The sequence below is a fragment of the Ptychodera flava genome, chromosome 6 (genome assembly GCF_041260155.1).
Source record: "Ptychodera flava strain L36383 chromosome 6, AS_Pfla_20210202, whole genome shotgun sequence".
In the NCBI taxonomy this organism is placed as follows: domain Eukaryota; kingdom Metazoa; phylum Hemichordata; class Enteropneusta; family Ptychoderidae; genus Ptychodera; species Ptychodera flava.
In genome coordinates, this window is record NC_091933.1 from 25,684,309 (window position 1) to 25,707,982 (window position 23,674).

Sequence of the window (23,674 nt, forward strand, 5' to 3'; positions counted from 1 at the left end):
TTATTAGGAGTCTCTATAAGGGTGCTCGCAGATATGTGTCTCATAGTGATTCCTTTCGCCATTGGGGGCGTAATCAGCTACGCAACAAGGGAGTACTTTAGCGAAGAAGAGCCAACTGAAAACGTAAGCAAAGCTTTCGGGGATGGTAAAGTTTGCAGGTTACACAGCCCTTTATTTGAACGAGATCGTTAGACTTGTATAATAAAAGTGGTAACTTTGTTTGACAGTGTTGTTGTCAGTTGAAGTGATCGATTCTGTCATGCCGGTTTAATAGGCTTAGTACAGTTGAGAGTGCGTGATTTACCGAAAATCACCCCTTACATTTTCGTGTAATTAAAAGAACGACAAGAAAGATAGAAAGCTATTCTGTGCGTCTGTTCGCGATTAGTCGATCCAGTATTTCATATTGCTGTAGTAGCCTTAGTCCTATGGCAGTTATTGTATCTTAACTGATAAGTTGACTCTTGCATAAGCAATTCATAGGAAACACCAACTTTTATCATCCATGCAGGTGTGCTACGTAACAGTAAACGAGTTCTTCAGCAACGGATATGTTCTGGTGCTTGTGATCTGTGTGTTTACGCTTGCTAAGGCTATTCTGTTCCGATTTTCAAGTGTTATTTTCGATTGGTATGCTATACGTGTACAATCAGCCCTTCAGGTAGGAGGAAGATTTAACAAGGACGTCGTCTATGGAGCTGACATTAAAATATAGACGTTGAAAGTGTCCGGAAGAAAATTATTTATTCATATTCTCAACAGTGCATTTATAGACAGCTATGTATTAATGTAAAAATGTTCATTTGAAATGAAATGAAGTGATATTGGATGGTAGGAAGATTTGTATATGTATGAAAACGAAGGAAAGCTGGTGTTCCCAGATGTTCTTTAAGGAAAATGTACCTGTTCATGGAAGTAATAAGTTTATGTATTTCAGGCTCTAACTTACGAGAAATCTTTACGTCTGTCGACTTCGAGTCTATCGAGCGGTGACATGACTATTGGGCAGATAACAAATCACATGTCGGTGGATGCCACTGCGATCTTTTGGTTCACAATGTACCAGCCATGGTTATGGGGTGTACCAATACTGGCAAGAAATATTCATTTATATAGATATATATATATATATATATATATATATATATATATATATATATATATATATATATATATATATATATATATGTGTGTGTGTGTGTGTGTGTGTGTGTATTTATCGATCGATCGATCAGTTATGACGTTCAAAGCGGAGCCATGACATGAAATGATTGGGAAAAAACAGTCTGATTAACTCATTTTTCAATGCCACTATATATAAACGCCGATCTTGTCACTTTAATCTGTTTGTACAATTTTTAAAATTGGAATATTACTTTTCAATGCTGCAATATACTAAAACGTTGTTTGAAACACATCACAATAAATGCAATTTCATTTTAAAGTAAACTTTTAGAGTTTTAAGTGAATTCAAATACACCCAACCACATAAACGGCGCTTTTCGATTATTTCTGTGGTACATCTCGCATCAATCTGATTAAATTATTAATTATGTAATGATTGCGACCTTTCCAAATTTGCTTTCTCTTTGCTGTTTTGTCTAGCTGACAGTCGCAACTATCACAGCTAAACGAAAAAAGCAATGAGGAAGCTAAGGTAGTAACGTCGCCGTCACTACATAAGATTTAAACAGATTGATCTCGATATACCTGACTGGCTCATGGGTGGAACAGGCCAAGACATGTAGAAACAGCAAAACTGGTACATGAACGCTTGACGATGCACTACCTTCGAGAGATTGCCATCATATTGAAAAAAAATCAGATATTTGAATCATGTACATGAAAGTACTGACCAAAGTATTATCACTAAAGACGGAATCCCCATCATGATGAGCATACGGATCTTGTTGTATTGTGTGGTGCCATGCATATCGTTTAACCAGGTGTTTGTCTGATTATTGATACCTGTAAATGCACGTACAAGCTTGTGGAGCTAAATTGTAAATCTTACAGATTGTTTTCGAATAATTACTAGGTTGTCGTCGTCATTATACTGTTATATTATGAAATGGGCGCGTCCGCCTTGATTGGTGCGGCCTTTATTCCCGTCTTTGGCATAGTGCAATACAAGATTACAGCTATTTTGGCAAGGCTGAAAAACATCATACTGGTAAGTAAATTCACCATGAAAAGAACAGAAATGATTAATAAGTAATTAACCAACAATAGCACGATTACAGAGAAATAATAGTATAAATTTACCTCGCATACTCCATTTCCTTTTCGCATATGGCAGTCTTACATCGGCATTCATATTTGAATTGGGGCTAAGGGGTAAAAGTAAGCCATGCGAAGATCAACCCTCTGAGCCAACTTCCGCCTCGAAATTGTAATTAGAAATGGTTTAAAGTTAACTTTTATCAAGTTTTCCCATCTTAAACGGTTACCATTTCTTTCAAAAATGAAAAGAAAAAAAAATCAGGGATCACCGAGCAAAATTATGCCTGAGAAACAAACTGCACAAATATTTAACGCCACTTGAAGTTCATTATGGCCGCCATCCCTTTATTAATTCACAGTGGGACGATACATTTTTCGATTTACCCAAAAATCAAGCCTGTTATTTAGTACTTAGGCCTCAGAATGAGCCCACATTAGTGGTAGACATAAAAAGAGTATTGCAAAAGTTTGGTAGTTTGATATCTGTTTGATATTTGTCTCAAAGGCGCATTCCACTTTTAGACACACTGCGCCTTGGGAACGGATATTTACAAAATCTTAAAATCCGACGATTTTTTTGTGTCATTTAAATTGTGCCGACATAATAACTTGCAAACAAAATAAACTTTCATCTGCTGAAATTTGAATGTCACTTTTTGCGTGCGATGGAGTAGGAAACACAAACAATGCTGACTATTTTGAATTTCGACATCAGAGAATTTCAGGTATTTTGTAAATATTTGACCGATGACGCCTGAATTGCATACGTGTTTACGAAAGTGAATACCAAGCCAAATTTTTCATGAAGTGACTTGTAAGAAAAGTCTAAGATTTTCGGTTTTTGTAGTGAACATTTCATTCCGCGCATAGTGACCGAGCTGAATTACAGAACTTCTGATTTCAGTTCATTTGAGCTTCCGAGGATATGAAAAGAGAGACAGCAGTTCTTTTTAATCCATCCGAGTGCGTCGACATGTATGCCATCCTTATATGACCACTGTCCACCCGCCATATGCTGAAGCGATAATAATATCAATGTGCTCTTCATATCACGTCAGAAAACTTCGGACACACGGTTGAAGAAAATCAACGAGCTACTGCAGGGAATGAAGCTGCTGAAGTTATGCGCTTGGGAAGAAATGTTCTGCTCCTCCGTTGAAAAAGTCAGGGAGCAACAAGTCAAGTTGATGATGAAATCGGGAGCTTATATGATTGTTGGTTGTAAGTATGCAATCTATTGTCATGTTCAAAATTTGGGGTTTTTTACTTCATGCAATGATATGTCGGTCCTGACGATTTGAAACGTTTTTATTCATTTTTTCAAGTATTTTGTATGGTGATAGATTTGTTTAATGATTCTCAATTTAAGTTTAGAGTATTTGAATACACAAGGGGAGGATATACCTTGCTTTGGAACATTTCGAAATATGAGAACACGTGGAAAATAAAGGGGGATAGCAAGGGAGACTTACTTCAGGAAAACAGTTTTCAAATATACTGTAGGCGAAGTTCTTGGAAGAGAGGCAAACATGTATGTTCAGATATATAGTCTCCCTTCAACAAAAATTAAACGGTCCCATACCACGGAGAAATCAGATTCACCGTAAGTCAACGTTTTGATTTATATCATGCCGTTTGGTTTGAAAATGTCCGGACGTCCAGCTATAATACCAAAGCCCCGGCAAACTATTAAAGACCGTAATTCTTCTTACAGTTTCTACGGCGAAGACTTTAACCGCTATCGTGACGCTAATCGTAAGTTCCGGCATATTGCCTATGGATGAATTCATTAACATATTTCCGATGTGGGTTGATTCGAGCTCAGTGGGCTTTATTGCGTAGTGAACTCAGTCTAGAGGAAAAGAGAAGAACATCTTTGACTCTGTATAGCGATAGTTTTTACCGCGTGACAGTGTGGTGCACGATGTTTCCAGCTCTACCTCTGATAAATATCATAGATTTGTTTGTTACCAAGATTTTATCACATGGTGTTCCTTTACTGAACATTGTGTCAACGAATTTATAACCAGTTCTTTTTAATGTTTTTATTTGCTTCTCGCTTTTCGCTTATTTTCATCTTTTTTGTTCTTGTCTCGCTATGCTTTTATCTCTTTGCTGGTCTACATCGTAATTTCTATATTCGTTGCGTCATTGACTGTCTTCTCGATCCCTAAACCTCCCTTTCCCTCTGGCATGTGCTAATCATGATAGTCATTTGTTTCGTACTCGCTGTTAAACCCGCATCCGTTGACGCCCGAGTTAGCCTTTGTCGCGCTTGCATTCTTCGCTCAAATTGCGGAACCAATCTCAGTGTTTACAATGAGTCTGCGCTTTACTGCCGAAGCCATACCTTCCATGAGGCGGATACAAACGTTCTGCGAAGCACATGAAATAGGACAGGCTGTGAAAGGACTACCATCGATGACGAGGGGCTTTGAAGACGTCGATATCGATGAACAGATTGTGGAGGACTGTGATGACGTCGTCGATAACGACCAGGGCACGGTATAGTTTCGTTTGTTTGTTTGTCTGTTTGTTTATTTGTTTGTTTGATCTTTTCATATATCATTAAATCACTTGAATACTTTTGATGGTAAATGCCAAAATTCACGCAGACAATAATGACGTTTATTGCGACGATGTGATCTGTTGATAGCAAACGCCGCAAGTCCTCATTGTAGTGATCTAGTCGACAAATTTTCAAACTGAAAGGGAGTGTTTTATCCGTTACATGACATTATTTCATATTTGACAACTTTGGTAGGTGCTTGATTCATCAGAGGTATCTGGAACATATGGCCACAATCGCAGTAAGAGAAACATTTTGGCCTTGAAGACAGCTAGACAATCTGACTCAACTTCTTTACTCAAAAGTGATTACTTCAGTGCGTATGGGACCTTCGAACCTGGATCCTCGGTCATTGAAAAAACACTCGAAGAAAGCGATGTCCCTGAAGATATTGCGTTGCAGGTAAGGGAGCATTCGTTTTTTTACGGGGAGAGAGGTTTCGGTGGAACATTAGCGACAAATGAAATGTAAAAAGCGACCCCGCTCCAATTCAAATTTCTAAAATTTGACCCCCCCCCCCTAAATTCATCAATTGTAAAATGTGACCACCAAAAATCATCAGATTTGATTCATTAACCCTTGGCACCTTGCCTGAAAAATTAGGCCCTTCAAAAGTGTTCGCAAGAAAAAGAGTTACCCACCCCGCATTTCATGCACAAAAACAGCGACCCTCCCCCAGATGTCACAGTCCGTATCAACAAGTCAAACTTTTTTAAAGCACAGATTTTAATAGCTGGTTTTGCATACTAAAAATATTCAAAGTTTCCTCACAGACCACAATGTATAGAGAATCAACATTTTTGGTGAAATTCCAAAATAATATTTCTTGCACACACATGAACTTGTTATCGTCCTAGTCTAATCAAGTACACTACAACCATTTTCAGTACTAGAGCGCGAAGCCACTGCAGTGAACTGCAATAAAACTGCTCACAATAATTAGTTTCAGCTGTAGCCAGCTGGCAAAGTCGACAACATTGTATGTCCCATGCAGACAGTTTGTCTGGGGAAGTTGAAATAAAAAAGATTTGTACATGGACCAGTGCATGGTAATGTTACATTGTATCTTAATCTTGAACACAGGGTGCCAATCGTAAACTCTCATTTACAACCCGAGCCTCAGACAGAGCTAGTTTTGCCTTTGTACAAGCAGACTTTTTGGTCTTTATCAAGTAGCCCTGTTCAACACCAAAGTGGCCACGGCTACAGCTGATTAGTGTAAGCAGTTTTATTGCAGTTCACTGCAATGGCTTCGCGCTCTATTACTGCAAATGGTAGTAATATCAATAATCAAGAGTACATAAAGCAGATTTACCTAGTTTTGTATTGGAAAAAAAATTCTTCATAGTTTCCTCATAGACCAACATGTATAGTGAATCAACATCTCGCTGAAATTCCAAAATCCAATTTCTTGCACAAACATCCACTTGTAACCACCCTAGTCTAATCAAGTACATTAATATAAATAATCAAGCGTACATAAATACACAGATTTAGCTAGTTTTGTATTAGATAAAAAATATTCATAGTTTCCTCATAGACAAGATAGTGAATCAACATTTCGGTGAGATTCCAAAATCAAATTTCTTGCTCACACATGCACCGGTAACTACCCTAGTCTGATCAGATACATTAATATCAATAATCAAGAGTCTATAAATACACACATTAGGCCGGTTTTGTATTTAAAAGAAAGTTTTCATAGTTTCCTCATGGAACTACACTCAGTGTGACAGTTTTTTGGACAGGGTAGTGAATTTCGCCAAAAGCCGTTTCATAAATGACGAGCACTACCTTTTGAAACTTTATTGTATTTATCCTCAAACTGTTAACACGACGAAAGTGGTATTTAGTCTGGCTAACGTCGCCAAGTTTGTAGCGTCACATGACTTGCAAAACGCTGTCGAAACGAAGCGAAATGAAAACAACGAACGGCATGTCAATAAATGTCCGAAAACTGAGATCGTCCGAAAACTGTCACACTGAGTATACTCATAGATTATGTATGGAGGATCCAGCAACATTTTGGTTAAATTCCAAAGTCAATTTTTTCCATAACTCCATACAAACCTTTGTAAAATTTCAATCATTGATTGTAAAATTTGTCCCCCAGAAAAACGGTTTCATAAAAGTCAACCCCCTGCTTTCCACCGAATCCCCTCCCTGTAAAAAAGGAATGCTCCCTAACTGTTTACCAATTGGGGTGCTGGGGAAAATGCCCGGATGTAACGTATTTTGTGTATTGGGAGTTGATTTGTGCGATTTCGCTGTGTCATCCTCATTACCATGCTGACGCAATATTTCCGTCGCTATAGGTATTCACCAGTTCACCAGTTCAGTTAATATCATACGAATTAATTATGATATTCACTGAATTCTGCGCAGCATTGCCAACGCACCGTTAATCACATACTCCTAGGTGCTTAATCCTAAAATATGGAATGTTGAGTATGATACACATCAGCCAACACCGCCTGCAATGTGCTGAGGCTCGTAGGGTTACATCTGATCAGCTGCAAATTAGCCAAAATGCGTAGACATGAAAACGTGTCGTGAAGACTATCAACTACCAGTCTTCCAAGTGTGATTATGTTTTAAAACGGGGATTCTTCTCACTGTGCTATTGACAGATAATCGACGGGGCTTTCTCATGGAATCAAGACGGCTCTAAAGATGTGTTGACCAATATCAACATTCAGATTCCCGTCGGTAAGTCTAATATTTTGTACAGCCAAAAATAGAATTCGTTTCAGGGACAGATATTCTGATTCACAAACTTTTACTGTCCTATCCCTATTATGCTTCAAGCTTATGGAGTAAATTAACTTTTTTTATTAAATTTTATTTATTAAATTTTTTCACCACCACCTTGTTTTTGTGAAAATTGAAAATTTTAATCATTCCTCAGATTAACACGTGGATAACGACCATTTTGAATATGTGAAGATCGGTCAATTTTGGGGAATGTTGTTTCCATCAACATTTGCACGGTGATCCTGGAGGTTTGTTCTCGATATTGAAAGAGAGAAACAAAGTTTTCTCGGACAAAATTTGAGCAAAGGTTTAAGTCTTACAGTTTCGAGGAGCGTTTTACCTTAAGGAGGAGAACCGATGACACTGACATGTCATATTCTAAATTTTCTGCCGATTCGATTCGCTGTCATGTTATTCTAATTGTCATTATTAAACCAGGGTCTCTTGTAATGGTAGTTGGGCTGGTTGGAAGCGGCAAGTCCTCCTTACTGTCCGCCATTTTGGGAGAAATGACCACTACATCTGGTATGGTACAGTTTAACAGGTAAGGCTGCGTTCAAAATAATGACGAGAGGGACTAGAGGAATCGCGATTGAAATCCTTTGTTTTCGGGTCCCCCTCAATGCCTAAAAAAATTACAAGTCCCCCGGTCATTATGATCAAACGTTTCAAGTTCCCCTTCCAAATTATCATATAGCCGCATTTTATTAGGGATGCATGCATAGAAAGAATAAACATGTATTGGGCAGTTTTGCTCGCAGATGTTCGACACTACCTTTTATCAGCGGTTTGTAGAGCTATATATTTTCGTGGAAAACTGTGCCTTTTCATCGTATAGCATGGTCACCCCATTTTGTATATATTTCATCAAAAACAGAAAATCTACCTTTGCATAAAGGAAGTAACATATGATAAGATACGCCCTATAAATGATGAGGTGCTTCCTTTATTGTTCAAAATGCCAGTGAAAGACAGGCGTAACTCAATTAACGTAAAAATGATTCAATAACTATAACATTCATTTATGACAATTTATATATCTATGACATAATCTTTACCAGTAAAACCATGAACGACAAACAAATTGAACTTTATTTAGAGTAAACCGCTTTTAAAACCTTTATTCGCCTCTAATAATGTTTGTTGAAAAGGTTAGTTACGCCTCTCTTGTACTGGGTCATCGATATGCCCGAATTCAAAAATGCCTGATAATGACAAGTCTCCTAAGCCTAGTGATCTTGAGTACAAGGATATTTCACTGTCACGAGCGTCCTAGATGACTCCAACTCTTCTTCAACCACACCAGAGCCAGAGATATCAATGTCACTGCCGGTATGAGATGACAGCGACACTGCCAAGAGCAGCAGCCGGACAGTAGCCGTATTAACTTTGATAATTCTGACAATACTTTTATTTGCTCAGTTCATACAACTGCATTCTTATTCTACTCCCAACTGCATATTGAACTGTCCAGTATTCAACTTGCCAAAACAGCTTATGTACGTGTACCATGCATATCATTGACAAAAGACACTCAGGCTTGGCTCTAATTCAATCATCACCACTGTTTACAAATACAGGCTTCGTTGACAAACTGAATATTGTGTTTCAGCATGCTTTAGGGACTTAGCAAGAATCTTCATTACACAGACGTATTGAAAAAAATATCAACAGTGGCAGCTTCTGCCCCGTTGCAAGGCAAACAGGTTGATTTTTGCGAAATTACACTTTTAGATTTGTCGAGATATTAGTCATGAAATGCGACATAATGGTTCTACATTTTCTTTAATTATTACCAACATTAGAATCATTGGATGATTTCAAGTGTTTAGAACCAAAATATTTTCAGGTTCCCCCTTAGGCAGAGCAAAACTTTCCAGTCCCCTTCTACTACCCTCACATTTTACAAATTCCCCGAATTCCTTCAGCCCCCACCAGTATAAGTGCATAGAGCCTAAGCACAGCGATTCGAAGTTAGTCAGCTTACTGCGATCAGATTTGTCAGTTTACGGAAGCAATATTTAAGAATGATATGTTCCGAAGTGACCGAAGCAGTGTCTGCTATTTAGATCGATATTTCTGCAGTGTTACAGATTAAGGAAGCCAGTGTTCGGTATTTCCACGAACTATCAGCATGCCATAACTTAATTCTATAGATATGTGATTGGATAAGTGTCATTAACCTTCCTAAATGGAAAAGAGGCATTGCATAGAAAATCAGTATTCAAAGTCTAATTTTACTTTGCAGAAAGAAAAACTCGGTTTCCTATGTTCCACAGAAACCATGGATACAAAATGCCACGTTAAGAGACAACATCCTATTTGGGGAAATGTTTGACCAGAAAAGGTAAATGTCTCATCTTCGATTTCACAAACTAAAATCAGCGAGTCTTGTAGTCAAGCTTTCGAACAATAGGTCAGTGTTACATGGATCAAATCAAGAAAGTTTATTTTTCGGTGAAAACTATTTTAGGGTGTGGTATATGACAAAATGTTATTAACAATAAACCAATCTGCGAAAAATGACAGAGCTGTACATGTTACGAAAACAATAATGAATATCGGGTCGGTTTTCCTGTACCAGATACTCCGCAATCATTAGAGCATGCGCACTACAACCAGATATTGATATTCTACTAGCTGGAGATATGACTGAGATTGGCGAGAGAGGTATCAACCTTAGTGGAGGACAAAAACAACGAGTCAGCATGGCCAGAGCTATGTATAGGAAGACAGATACGCTGCTCCTGGTAATTGATATACCATGATTTACCCTGATTGCCATGGAAACCCAATGACACACCAGAGAAGGAAGTCATAAGGAATCTTATAATCCGTTTGCTTGCTTCGAAAGATCAACGGAAGTTGTAGTTAATTAAATTCATCTTTGTGTTATGAATCAGATAATTTGTCACATTAAATTGAAATTCAGAACATTTAGTCGCTTTGATATTTTATGAATTTTTGTGGCAATTGGCTGGGGAAGGATTTGATATCTACGATACAACAAAGACCAACAGACAATGTACATGTATTCCTAATTCTTTTTCATCCTAGGATGATCCTCTTTCGGCCCTGGACGTTCACGTTGGTTCACATCTCGTTGAACACGGGATTATGGACATGCTTATAAGAGAAGGAAGAACGGTGATCCTGGTTACACACCAACTCCAATATCTACACTTTGCAAACAAGGTAACGGTTTGTTGTAGCACCTGTCGGACGATTCAAATGACTTTACAGATGACCTTTAAGAAAGTTAAAGGTAGCTGAGCAATTTGGTCTTTCATTATGTAGATTTGTGGGTTCTGTTCGAGATAATATTTATACATAGATATACGTAAAATTGGTTTTGAAAATAGTTTTACATAACATGAAAAAAATTTCAGGACAGTAATGAATCACGCCTATATAATTACTAATCTAAACTTACCATGGCAGGTGTTTGCAATATTTTTGAGTTCACGAAGACTGTCAGGAGAAGTACAGTTCATTGTGTATGCTCTTATATCTCTTTTAAACCAATAGACGAGTCATTTTTCACTTCTTTTTTCCATACCCAAACTTTTGAACTGTATTTCAATTTGTAAGAAAGATCGAAAGAAGTGTCGTTCCTTTCAAATGACTAATACTATCAGTTCTACGCAACACGGTTTCGCATTCGAGACAATTACAGTCACCAGTCTCTGTCTTCTTACCGAACACAGGTAGTTCTGATGGATGACGGGAAGGTTGGTAAAGAGGGTAATCTTAAAGAAATACAAATTCATGACCCGGATCTGTTCGCAGCTTGGCAAGAAACATTGCGTGTACTTTCAGAGTCTGATAGGGACAGCGAATCAGAGGATGAACGTGTTCTCAGTGCAGAAGATGAAAGGCTTGAACTTCGACAACGTGTCTCCGGCAAAGAAACTCAAGAAAAACTATCTGGAAATGGTAACGTGCTTACAATCATTACCGGTCAAATAATATGATTAGGTTCAGAACCACTTAAGTGTTGTTAAGAAAACTCCATTAACTGCAATTCATGTAATTTTATTGTTTTCATTCCAAGTTATACATTAGGGCTAGCCCTTTTCTCAGGAATTGCTTTACCGGGATTTCGATATGCTTTCCGTGTATTGAGTCCTAGATTCAGGATAAAAGGATAACAGTTGAACCAAGCTAGACTCGTAAATAATCAAAAGGAAGCAATACAAGACATTCACATATATAGTATACGTAAGAAGCTGTGATTTCATTATTGTCTATCGTGCTTCTGAACTGCGTTCCTACCAACATTGATATTTCTTCTTCGATATGTCGCTGTTTTCTTTCAGGCTCCGTTGGTGCACTGATTGAAAAAGAGGAGAGGCTGGCAGGTTCTGTGTCGTGGAGGGTTTACAGGACATACGCGAAGGCAGTCAAGTATCCACTCGTAGCTCTAATTTTCTCACTTCTTGTTGCCCAAGTTTCGTTTTACGCCGCTTCAAATTTCTGGCTCTCGACCTGGTCAGAAGCTGGTGTTGACATCGGAAATAAAACCCAGGTATGTGACTGAGGTAGAAATGTGTAGCCTGCCTCAGTGAATATTTAGGCAGTAAATAAGAAAGCAAACAAACACTAAGATCAAAGACGTTCACAGTTGATCAAAATTGATAAATCAAAGGAAGAGACGATATATAGATATGCCATAATATTTAGGGAGGGTATATGTTTTTTCAAATCCGTGGAGCGAAACATTGTTGCCAAAATATTCAACCCTGCTGCTTTTGCAAAAGTCTTACCAAAGTTAAGAGCGACGTGAGGGATGTATGCATGACCTTCCCTCTATGAACAAAATATGATAAGTCATATAACCCTGTGGAAAGTTCATATCTTCACTGTCACCATATCTTCCTAAGATGCAATGGTGCATCCATTACTAGAAAACAAACTAGTATTGACCTGTCTACCTATGTGTAAGTAAGTCGTTATGAAGACGCAGTGATGGGTTTTTTGAAAAGAACGAACACGTGTTTCTACAAAAATAGTCTAGCGCAATTTTCATTTATTGTAATTGCATTCAATAAGCCAATGTTACACGAGTTTAACCCAAGACAAGGGTATTACAGCCATTTTATCCAAATACGTGAACATCAGTGAAATCGATATTTGTTAATGCCCTGTATTCCATTACACTGTGTAACAAATAAAAGTTGTTACACTGAGAGATTGACACTAGGGCTCGTGAAAGATTAAACCTTGTACGATGTGTAGTATTTGATATGGTACACCATATATTGTGCAATCTTTTGTGAGAGCGAGGGTTTGTCCTCTGTATTACATGAAGACGTCCAAAATGATATGTTGTAAGCAAAATTGAAGAGCATAGATTTCGTTGTTCCCATCAGTCCATATTTGGAAACTAAGCCTTGCAAAATGATTCTAGCAAAACACACAGTCCCACGCTAATAGGTTAAAGAATAAAACAACTGCTTAAAAGCATTATTTCGGCCAAAACTGCGATTTGAAAAGCGGTTCAAAGATTGTGCATCTTTAGTCACCATTAGGTCCTAAAGTGGTATACCAATGAGGTCGGAAGATTAAGACTTACCAGCAAACAGTCGTCTTCAATGGTTTATCCGAAGTGAGTGTGGCAGGCCCGATGCTTCCATCAGTCACTTCTAAGGCTAAACCTTGAAAGTAAAAAATTTACGATTGTCTCTGATCGTATTGAAATATTTGTGATTATTCATAGAAGACATTTCACAATACTCAAAGGTATTGAGTTTTATTCTCCTTTATCAAGACGTTTCAAAATTAGCACGACTTCCAAATATAAATAATTACGCTCTTTCACAGGGCGAACTCGACGAAGAGTCGCGCGACTATCGTGTCGGGTACACTGCCTTAACTCTATCTTTCGTTGGCTTTGTGGTCGCTCTATATGCTGCCGAGACCGTGTTTTCCATATTGGCGGCGAGTCGTATCCATCTCGCAATGTTACGCAATATAATCCACGCACCAATGAGGTTCTTCGATACAACTCCAATGGGTCGAATATTGAACCGCTTCTCCTATGACACAGAGATTATTGATCAGGTAGGTGTGATTTTCACCGTACAAGGTCAAGATTTTGAAGTATTAAATGATCTCTTCAAGAAAATACCTCACTGCACTTCGACTTCCTAGGTGAAGAACGCGTCAATGTAGGAAGCCACCTCTATTGACCAAGCAATGAATTGACAAACGCCAAGTGCAACTGTCGTTTGGATAAAATGCTCCACACGTACAGACATAAATTTATAGGCATAATCAATGTCTATGTTTTAGGGAAAATTTAAATACTCGGCTTTTAGCCTGATACAAACGAACATTTCATCTGTTTGCGTATGATTTGAAATAAAGAGTTTTTTTACAGAAATTAGCTCATTTGCTTCACTTGCCTTGTGCGCAGCTCAATGTGTTTCTCATAAATTTATCAATCGGGTAAAAGTGAAATTTTACACCAAGGAACCGCCAGCATGTTCCAAGAATCCCCATATCATCAAATATCGCCGGGAATTGTCCTTACTAGTTAAACAAAGACAAGTTCTACGGCCTAAAGTTTTAAAATATAAAGTCTATACGACTAGTTAGAGTGTTTTCACAGTTTAGAGTTTTTGCCGAAGATTCGGTGTGATGACAGGCTTATGTGTTGGAAGGCAAAGACATCGTGACTGTCATGTTCGAGATGCAGATTATAAAAGTGCCATTCAAAACAATGCAATGCGATTCCTCTTCCGATTTTTTTCAGTTTTTGCAAATATTTGTGTTTCAGAAAATATGGTTCGCTATCATAAACGTTCTCGATGTTGCAGCATCATCTCTGGCCGGTTTGGTTGTTAACGCAATCGTGACACCTGCGTTCATAGTGGCGGTGGCGCCCCTGTTTGTAGTATACTTTCTGATCCAAAAATACTACCTTGCTACGTCCAGGTGAGTAGGTAGAAGTCCCTGCAGTCGGTTTTTAAACTGTCATCCCAAATGCGGTATAGATAGACAAAGTGAGGGAATGTATTACTTTTAAATTAGCACAATTAATCTACAGACTCAACAAAATACGGTTAGTTGTAATATCATTATCATTGATTTGTATTTATTAATCTCTATAACCCCATAGGTTTTGAAAAAAACTGTCCATGAATATCGTTCCAGATGGATATTCTATATCCGCTGGGAGTGTAGTCACATTTCGAGTCATGGTGTTTTAGCTTACAAGATTCGAAATTTTCTGTCATTAGAGAGCTTCAGCGTTTGGATAATATCACAAGATCGCCCATCTTCGCCCATTTCACAGAGACGTTAGGGGGACTTCCGATCATCAGAGCTTATAGGTACGTTGACTATGTCCAGTCGAAGAGGACCTTCCTACAACCTTGGTCCGGTTCTTGCTGTAACTTGTATTTTAGCTTGAAGCAGGGAAAGTAATAAGATGTTCGTCAACAGAATGGACAATGCCTAGCATGAATGAGATATGATTCCTCTTGTTCGTTATTTGTATAAAATCGCTCAGCACATAGTAGACCAAGTATTTGCCCTTTATAAGTTTTGTGAGCCTATATAAGCTGTTATTCCATGGTGGACAAGCTGACGCAGAATTTGGTCTGGACTCTATGCGCAATGCATTTACTGGTTACAAGTAAGTGCTTTGCAGAAACGATTGTTCATTTTTAAACGTTCGCGCGGCTAGTCTCGGTGAACCCTCTAAAAAGTAACAAATATAACCTGTCCCATTTTAGCCAGTCGCAGATTTTCTTAAGTTTAGTAAGATATGAAACTGAATTTTATGTTTCTATCGGAATGCTCACTTGACGCCTTTTAACAATTCTATATTGTCATTATTCAGAGACGAGCAGCGCTTTCGGAAGCGAATACTACAAACCATCGACAGCAATACTACAACACGACTCTATTTCTTTAGCACTTTTCACTGGTCATCTATTCGTCTGGTAAGTGACAGACAGAAGCAGCTCTTATGTCTTTGACAAATTTCCATGCTTGGTAAGCAGTCGCATAAGCGTACAAACCCTTTCGTTAAACTCAAGTTTCGTCATTTAAAAGATCCACCATTTCCGGGAACTGTCGACGACACGTGATGTGCTCTGTAAAAGAGGATTACTATACATGTGAGTTTTAAACTTTTTAGATTTCATTCCAACAGGCTCTCTCTGTGCGACAACCAACTGGTGCGGGCATCTTAAGTACGCTTCCCAAACACAATTTGACTTCAACATTTCGATGCGAGCAAAACATTGAGCGTGGCGTATTTTATAGGCCCGAAAATCTATTTTCGGTTCTTTTTTAGCATTTAACATTAACATTGGCTTATAATAGAAGGTTTTGTGAGAATTTTCACTTATTTTCTTGACCTTTGCTGGTAAACATATGTGATTCAGAAATGGTTCCGACCGGAATAACTCACAAAAATTACCATCAACCTTTCAACTTTTACGGTTGACCGTTTGACAAAGCAGATTATACCCATCATTAAAAATATGCTACTTTGATTTTAAATAACAGAAAAAATTGATATCTGGTAGAAAAAAGCACGAGCCAGAAATTCAACCATGCAGGACTAACTTGCTCGGGGCATATAAAACGTTACTACAATTTAAAGTGATATCCCGCAAAATATGTTGCTATGCAACAGAGACATGACTGCTTATCCTACGGCATCGACAGGGTTATGACGATTTTGAATACATGATCGTATACTAAGTCTGTTTCAACGTTCGCTAAGTCAGCCATTTCCCGTTGACAGGACCTTCTCTCATCCATGGTGGTTTTAATTTCTGGATTAGGATCATTAATCAGCTGTGTACTGGGACTGATTCAACCAAGCTGGGTTGGATTGGCACTCAACTATGCGTTGGTGGTAAGAATACCCTGGACGTTTACTTTGTTTGCACAATTTCCTGGCCCAGGTGTTCGACAACAATCTTATTTGCACAAGCCGACAAAATGAATTCTTGTAAAATTTCACCATCATTGGATGATCATCGTCCAATCGTATTAACGTCAAATGTAGCCAAGGTATTGTATATTACAGTACGGCTTTGTCAATACTAGTCGTCGCCAAATTATTACTGGCAATATCTCCGATTATCGAATATTGTGGCGCCGGATGTTTTCAAAATCGACAATTGCTCTGGCATTGCCAAAGCTGTAAAAATAATAGCAATAATGTACCCCTCCAGGCCCAAGCAAATGCGGCTCAAGCAAACACTGCACTACATAATGTACACTGCTTCGCCTCGTACACAATATGGTGCAACTTTCCTTTCGTCCACTATGGTCCGTGAGGGGAGTACATATTTGCAATGATTGTATTGTTTTGGCATTGCTAGGGAAATTCTAGATGTGGAAAACGTTTTTCAATGAATTGCCTTATACCACTCATTCGATTCCTGTCAATATACAATATACAATAGATGTGTGGAGAATTAAACTGGATGCTGAGAATGTTCGCGGAATGTGAAACAAGTATGAATGCATTGGAAAGGGTAGAGCACTATACAAATATCCAACCAGAGGAATACAGAGGTAATGTACCATATATTTGTATATTCTTGTCATGGCGGCAGGACATTAACAATATTCAAGGGAAACACATACTTTCGCACAACTGGAAGGAGTAGACAGAAATTAATCGAACTTACCATGTGTACTGACGAAAGGATAATATAGTAGACATTGAAAGATGTTGTTGATTTAGGTATGTTTTTCAATTGGCTTTAAATATACTTCATTTGCTATGAGAAGATCAGTTTATTTGGTTGCTGTCACACGTTTGCATCACAATGGACATTACTGGTATTAAGACGTCAATAAGTCATTTTATGCATAGTTTTCTTTCAATCAGCAAACTCTATTTGACTTTTCTTCATGATCTTTCATTTGAACCTCAAAAGGGACATACATCCCGTCACCTGGCTGGCCAGACAAGGGAAATATCCGATTTGAGGACGTCTCGGTCAGATATGCAGCTGATCAAGAACCCGTTTTAAAAGATGTCAATGTTAATTTCAGAGCCGGTGAAAAGGTAACCGTAAAATATCCAGAAAATCTTCGTAATGTTTAAGTAGTTGTTGTACAGACTAAAGTGACGCATACATCGTTCAAATTCTCATCAATACAATACATAAAGTGACAGAATACCCCGAGAAAATTTCAAAGTATACTGCATGCTTGGGGCATGACGCAGGCTCTTTAAGGGGAATAACTAGCTAGCCTATATCCCACACAACCAAAGCCAAATAATTAGGAAGAGGCAATAGATCGAGTAATAGAGAGAACACAATGAACAGCAAAGGACGACATGCAGTTAATCAAGAGGAACATGCATGTCTTTGTCACGCAAATTGTAAGTTTTGAAACCATTTGCTTCTTGTCTTAAAATCTGTACAACGAAATGTTTTCAACTTGAATGCCATTTAAAGAACCGTCAGCTGTGACGTTTTAGATTGATTTTGCATTTGCAATGTCTTTCTAAAAGTCACTGACAATCATTACATTAGAACATAGCAAATGATGCTGTTCGGTGAGGAAGAGATATCAGCTGTGAATTTCACCCCTGCCTTATACCATGATGCATTACTAAAAATTTGCCCAAGGGCCAGAACAAGGTCAGGAGTTAAATGGTTAAAGATGATCGAATTAAAACTGATTTTGACGTAATCATCAACAAATAACTTTACCTGTATTGGATGACGCAGCTGTTAATATTACGGAAATATTAGTTCTTCAGCATGTCGAGAATACACTCTCTACTTACAAGACATTTCTCAGACGATAATCTTCAAACAACAGCCTGTAATACGTATATATACGTTATCATTGGTGAATTGTAGACAAAATTCATTTCTTAAGGTTCCAAGACAAGAAATTTGACCTTTTTAATCTAACAATTCTCTAACGGTTAATAAGCTCAGAACCCCTGTAAAGTATACATTTTCTGAAAGCCTAGATATAGGGGAACATTTTGGTAACCACAGTGTCTCCATCGTTTACATAACTATCACGTGACACCGGAATTTGCATAACCTTTCAAAAAACGGTTTTCCCTATGTTTTATCTCAATACTTCAAAATATCTGACTCAAACTTGCTGGAATATGCAAGCTGTCACAACGCTCTTCAAAAGTGTGTCTCAGATTTTTTATATCTTGCTTCGTTTTTTTTGGAGCACAATTTTAAAGAAATCAACTACGCTTAAATTCACTGCTCTGGAAGTTTTTCTGGCATAAAAACTGTTGTAGAAGGTTTAAAAAAATTCTGAGACACTCTTTTAAAGACCCTCAGAACAGCTTGCACTCACACAAATTTCAGCCACATATCTCAAAGCATTGAAACAAAACATAAGGAAAACCGATTTTTGAAAGGTTATGCAAATTACCTGTCACGTGATAGTTATGTAAACAATGGTGATACTATGGTAACTTAAATGTTCCCCTATATCTAGGCTTTCCGAAAATATACAATTTACGGGGGTTCTGAGCTTCTTAAACACTAGAGAATTGTTGGTTTAAAATGGTAAATTTCTTGTCTTGGAACCTTAAGCAATAGAATATGCGATTTTCCCATGCATGCATCGTGCAGGAAAAGTGTCCGATAAGATAAATACAGGGCATTTCGTACATGCCTGAGAGTTGAGAGGTATGGTTCTAGTTGGTGTTGCTACAAGAAGTCATATCTACATTTTCCGTGACGTGACCTTGACGTGTCCTTGACCTTTTAGATTTTCCTTGATATGCACTTGAAAGTGTCTTTGATGACAATGTATTACAATTTTTCTTGTAGATTGGAATCTGTGGCAGGACGGGTAGTGGAAAGTCATCACTGACCTTGGCGCTGTTCAGGATCATCGACACTTTCAAAGGTACCTGGCAATATGGACCTTATGTTTCTGATTTTGCGCGAGAAAGAGAAGAAAAATCCACGGAAAACAGAGCAACCAATATGAAAAACGAAAGAATCCTGTCCTGATTTATGTTTGTTTCGTTTTATGTTGCCATTTGCCATTCTCTTTAGGACGCATTGTAATCGATGAGATTGACATCAGCCGCGTGCCTTTGTTGACACTTCGTGAGAGACTCGTCATCATACCGCAAGACCCAGTGCTCTTCGCCGGAACGATCAGGTAAATTATAAATGAAAACAGCTTTATAGTAACTGACGGTCGTGTGGTTGAGCAATTACAAATGAATGGAAATTACTCTGAATGCACGAATTTGGCTCGAATTTCAGGATTGTTCAACTTGTCAGTGACTTCACCCAGGTATTTGATGCTAACGTATATCATCGCTTATTTCTTTTGAAGGTTTAACCTTGACCCCGAGTACAAGAAAACTGACGATGAAATATGGGAAGCTTTAGAAGTAGCTCAGTTGAAAGGGATTGTTGCCGAACTTGACAATCGACTGGGTGAGCTCAGCGTTTCTTACGGACCATGAAAAAAGTAATAGAGGAATGCAAGTCTACCCTATCATTGAGATAATAACGTTATCAATAATGGTAGAACACAGCCCTTGCAGATAGACCAAACCTTTGTGTGAATCACCAATAAGACCAGAAGAAAACTACCGAACAAACCGCTCTTTATCCGCTATTTCGCTATAAGGAAACAAAGAGAATTATTCTGTTACAATTATGACAAAGTGGATAAATCGAAGGGAGGTTACCTTACTTGACGATTTCTTATTCCAGTTAGTTCTGGGAAGTTCTTATTGGTTATTTATTGTGACTAATAGTTAATGCTGTCTTATTCCATGATGCAGGTCACTACTGGTAAGTTCTAAAGGTGTTGTAGAGAGCGTGATTTCCATGATTGGCGGGTACTGCGGTCGCAGTCTAATTAATCGACAGACCATATGTTTTAGCTCATTATGTATCTGATTCTTACTCATTATTGCTGATTACTGTTCATTGCTGGTCGTTATGACTAGTAACTTAATGACAACCTCCTACAACTTGCGACAACATTTTATCGATTTTTAAAAATAATTCATACTGAGTATTATTGCACGTCATCTGCATACCATTTATCCTTACCATAACAAACCTGACGCCTATCTGTCTAATGCTGATTCTTTCCTGGACTTCAAGACTCGGATGTCTCAGAAGAAGGCGATAATTTCAGCGTTGGTCAAAGACAGCTCTTCTGCCTTGCCAGGGCGTTTCTTAGGAATGCCAAGATTCTTGTTATGGACGAAGCCACTGCATCAATTGATGTTAAGACGGTCAGTATCTTTTTTAATGAAATCAATTAAGCTTATACTAAGATGACCGCAAACGTCAATAAGAGTCAAATCTCTCTTTGCCCTCATTTTATGGTAAACACATGCTTAAAATCACCGGTAGATATCGAAAAAGATCCAGTATACCTTCTTTCTTTAATGGCTTCAATTTCTCAGTAGTATTCTACTGTTGTTGTGTCATTAAGTCGATACACTCACATCTTAGTGTATGCCTGCCTGATTTGATTTTAAATCATGCTTGCTGTTCCCATGGCGCTAGGACTGTCTGGAGAGATGATACTATGATTCATTTCATGGCGAGATTTCTTACACAGTACAACTATTTATATAAACAATTGTAAGGTGACTCATCAACTTCTCCTCTTCATTACCCATAAGGTTCGCCATGGCTAATCTTTATAAGGAACTCTTTGTGACATTTTGCAGTTGAGTTTGATTTTACTGATAATACGAACTTTCAAAAGAAAACATCGTGACGAATGACAAAACTTTTGCCTTTTATTTTGTACTGGCACATCGTAAAATAGGTTCGTATACCTAGAAACTTTGATAATTTCAGGTTTTCGTTGTGCCTACATAATTTGAATGTAGCAGTTGTCTTCAAGGTTGGTTTTTGTTTCAGGACGCAATATTACAAAGTGTCATATCCACCGCCTTCACCGACAGGACAGTGTTAACTATCGCTGTAAGTACACATTTGAATTTCATTCTTCCTGTCAGTGAAGGCATTTTAGCTGTGGACGTAAAAGTAAATCATTCGTTAATGATCACAATCACTGACAAAAGATTATCAACGACCATTTGTTATGAAAGTATGTTTTACAGCAGTTTTAATGAAAGAGATTATGGCGATTTCGAAAGGTCACATCTAAAATGCGTGACTTTGCATATTACAAATAGATCAAAACCAATCCATTGATAAAATATGACATAGAAAATATTTTCTTCTGGGTAAATCAATACTCTTAACATTGTCGACAAAAGTGAGAACACCCAAGTGTAGTCTTGCTACACATATTCATGCGAAACTTTGCTTAAGGAATTTAAAATTGTGACTCGAGACAATGTTTTAATCACCTCCTGATTTGTCAGTTTTCCTATTTAAGATTTAAAAACGCTGTTCAAAATCACACTATTTAAATTGTTAATGTATTTGCCGATGCGTGCACTTTCAACAAAATTATATAACTAATTCTGAAAAAATATCCGAAGCTTACTTTCACAGGAAGTGCGAAGTCTCTTTTCCTCTTTAATACAAATTTTATAAATGATTTCGATGTACAGTTTTTAAAGTCATTTGGTTTAGTTTTTATAAGAGTGAGTGATGTTTTGTTTCTTAATTTGTAGCACCGCATATCAACTATTCTGGACTCAGACAGCGTGCTGGTGTTGAGTGAAGGTGAAGTCGTTGAATTTGGTTCGCCAAAGAAGTTACAAAATCAAGACGGCAGTGAATTTGCTTCTTTGGTCAAGAAGCGTTGATGTCAACAGTTCCCAATCACACGCGCGGACATGCATCACGAATATTCGAAGGCGATTCCGTTGTTCAATATTAATCAGATTAATTACGATTGAGTATAATCCTGAATAATTTCATGGGAGTCTCTTTGTGTTGTTACCTGAGCATTGAAATAAGCTCACGAATGTGAGGCTGTACTTTTGTTATCAGAGTCTGCCGATTTTACACTAAAGGCACTTTAACAGAATACGTGAAGAAAACAAGATGCCATTTACTCATAAAGCATATCTTCTTTCCCTGATGGACGGTTGACACGCTAATAATTTAAAGTTAATTAGAGCACTATTACAGGTATATTTCACAAGCAAGATACGCCTGACCATCCCTTTGTCTGATTGTGACCCCTTTCAAAATTTTATATTATCCCCATAATCAGAATCTGAATATTCATATTTAATATCTTAATGTTTTTCACTTTAATCATTAATGATATCAACCACTGTTTGCTGCTTTTTTTCAATGGCGTAATGGCATGGTAATTCATGAAACAAATTTTCTGTTACTAAGTGATGTAGTTTCTGCTGGAAAGGTTGCAGAATGGACAATGGTTATTAATAAAATTTGATTCTAAGGCCAAACAGTGAATGCCAACAGCTTCTCCATCATGATGCTGTTACAGTGCAAATAAAGCAATCAATGGTTTTAACACCTCAAGTGCCGTTGACTTCGTCGTTTGTTCTGTGTAGTCACCACCAAATGCATTGTACAAGTCAGGGATCCACCTTGAAATCTGGCAGAGGAGGTCGTCACGAGGAAATGTAGATTTCCGTCGGTCTTTTACATATTTTCAAAACAAGACACAGTGTGTATTATACATTTTCCCAGCATTCATCAGTTTTTAACTCTGCAACGATGTGGAGATTTTTTGGCAAAGGTAGCAAAGCTGACAAATTTTTCATCTACACTATTTGATTTCTGTCTTTTGATTTACCATCACACCTCCAATATTCTAACATTTCATTTCTTCGTGAAAATGGAGTTTCGTTCTTCCACAGGTATTTACTCGGTAACTTCACTGGCATGGCGTACTTCCACGACGAGACAACAGAAATAAAGGTCAGGTGAGTTATTGCAGAACGCCCCCGCGCTGTGAATGATGAGCGGCATATAAGAGTTCTGCAAACACTCACGGGCGAAGTGTGTACATATGTCCAATTGCTAGCAGACGGAGTGCACAGCTCACTTGTATGTGTTTCATTCATCTCTATGTTGTTTCCAAGGGGTGTATTTTTATTTGTATCAGCTGGTAAGATAACTACCTCCGTGTTCACATTTCAGGCCGGGATTTCAGGGCTAGGGCAATCGCTGGGCCCTTGGGGCTCTCCTCATCTATCGTTTTGCCTGCAAAACG

At 38.0% G+C, this 23,674-nt stretch overlaps 1 protein-coding gene and 1 long non-coding RNA gene across 2 annotated transcripts; both read left to right on the forward strand.

Annotated features, from left to right (window-relative positions):
• Positions 1–1,624: 1,624 nt before the first annotated feature.
• On the forward strand, positions 1,625–4,720 carry LOC139135331 (uncharacterized). Its single transcript, XR_011552973.1, has 3 exons — positions 1,625–2,173; positions 3,282–3,444; positions 3,938–4,720. It is a non-coding gene; the product is annotated as an uncharacterized lncRNA (long non-coding RNA).
• A 272-nt stretch (positions 4,721–4,992) lies between these two features.
• On the forward strand, positions 4,993–22,977 carry LOC139135332 (ATP-binding cassette sub-family C member 9-like). Its single transcript, XM_070702673.1, has 21 exons — positions 4,993–5,194; positions 7,423–7,501; positions 7,985–8,090; positions 9,795–9,893; positions 10,131–10,296; positions 10,604–10,741; positions 11,254–11,482; positions 11,866–12,074; positions 13,370–13,609; positions 14,328–14,485; positions 14,791–14,883; positions 15,396–15,498; positions 16,311–16,424; positions 16,981–17,092; positions 17,461–17,591; positions 19,348–19,426; positions 19,579–19,687; positions 19,868–19,971; positions 20,653–20,786; positions 21,427–21,489; positions 22,152–22,977. The coding sequence occupies exons 3-21, from the start codon at positions 7,996–7,998 to the stop codon at positions 22,284–22,286; spliced, it is 2,511 nt and encodes an 836-aa protein (XP_070558774.1). The 5' UTR covers positions 4,993–5,194; positions 7,423–7,501; positions 7,985–7,995; the 3' UTR covers positions 22,287–22,977.
• Positions 22,978–23,674: the final 697 nt, after the last annotated feature.

What these genes read in the sequence shown, in the direction of transcription:
- LOC139135332 (XM_070702673.1), top strand. Translation starts at nt 7,996, where the DNA reads ATGGTAGTTGGGCTGGTTGGAAGCGGCAAGTCCTCCTTACTGTCCGCC. An exon ending in GAAATGTTTGACCAGAAAAG is followed by an intron (nt 9,894 to 10,130) that starts GTAAATGTCTCA and finishes TTCCTGTACCAG; the next exon opens with ATACTCCGCAATCATTAGAG. An exon ending in CTCTTCGCCGGAACGATCAG is followed by an intron (nt 19,688 to 19,867) that starts GTAAATTATAAA and finishes TTTCTTTTGAAG; the next exon opens with GTTTAACCTTGACCCCGAGT.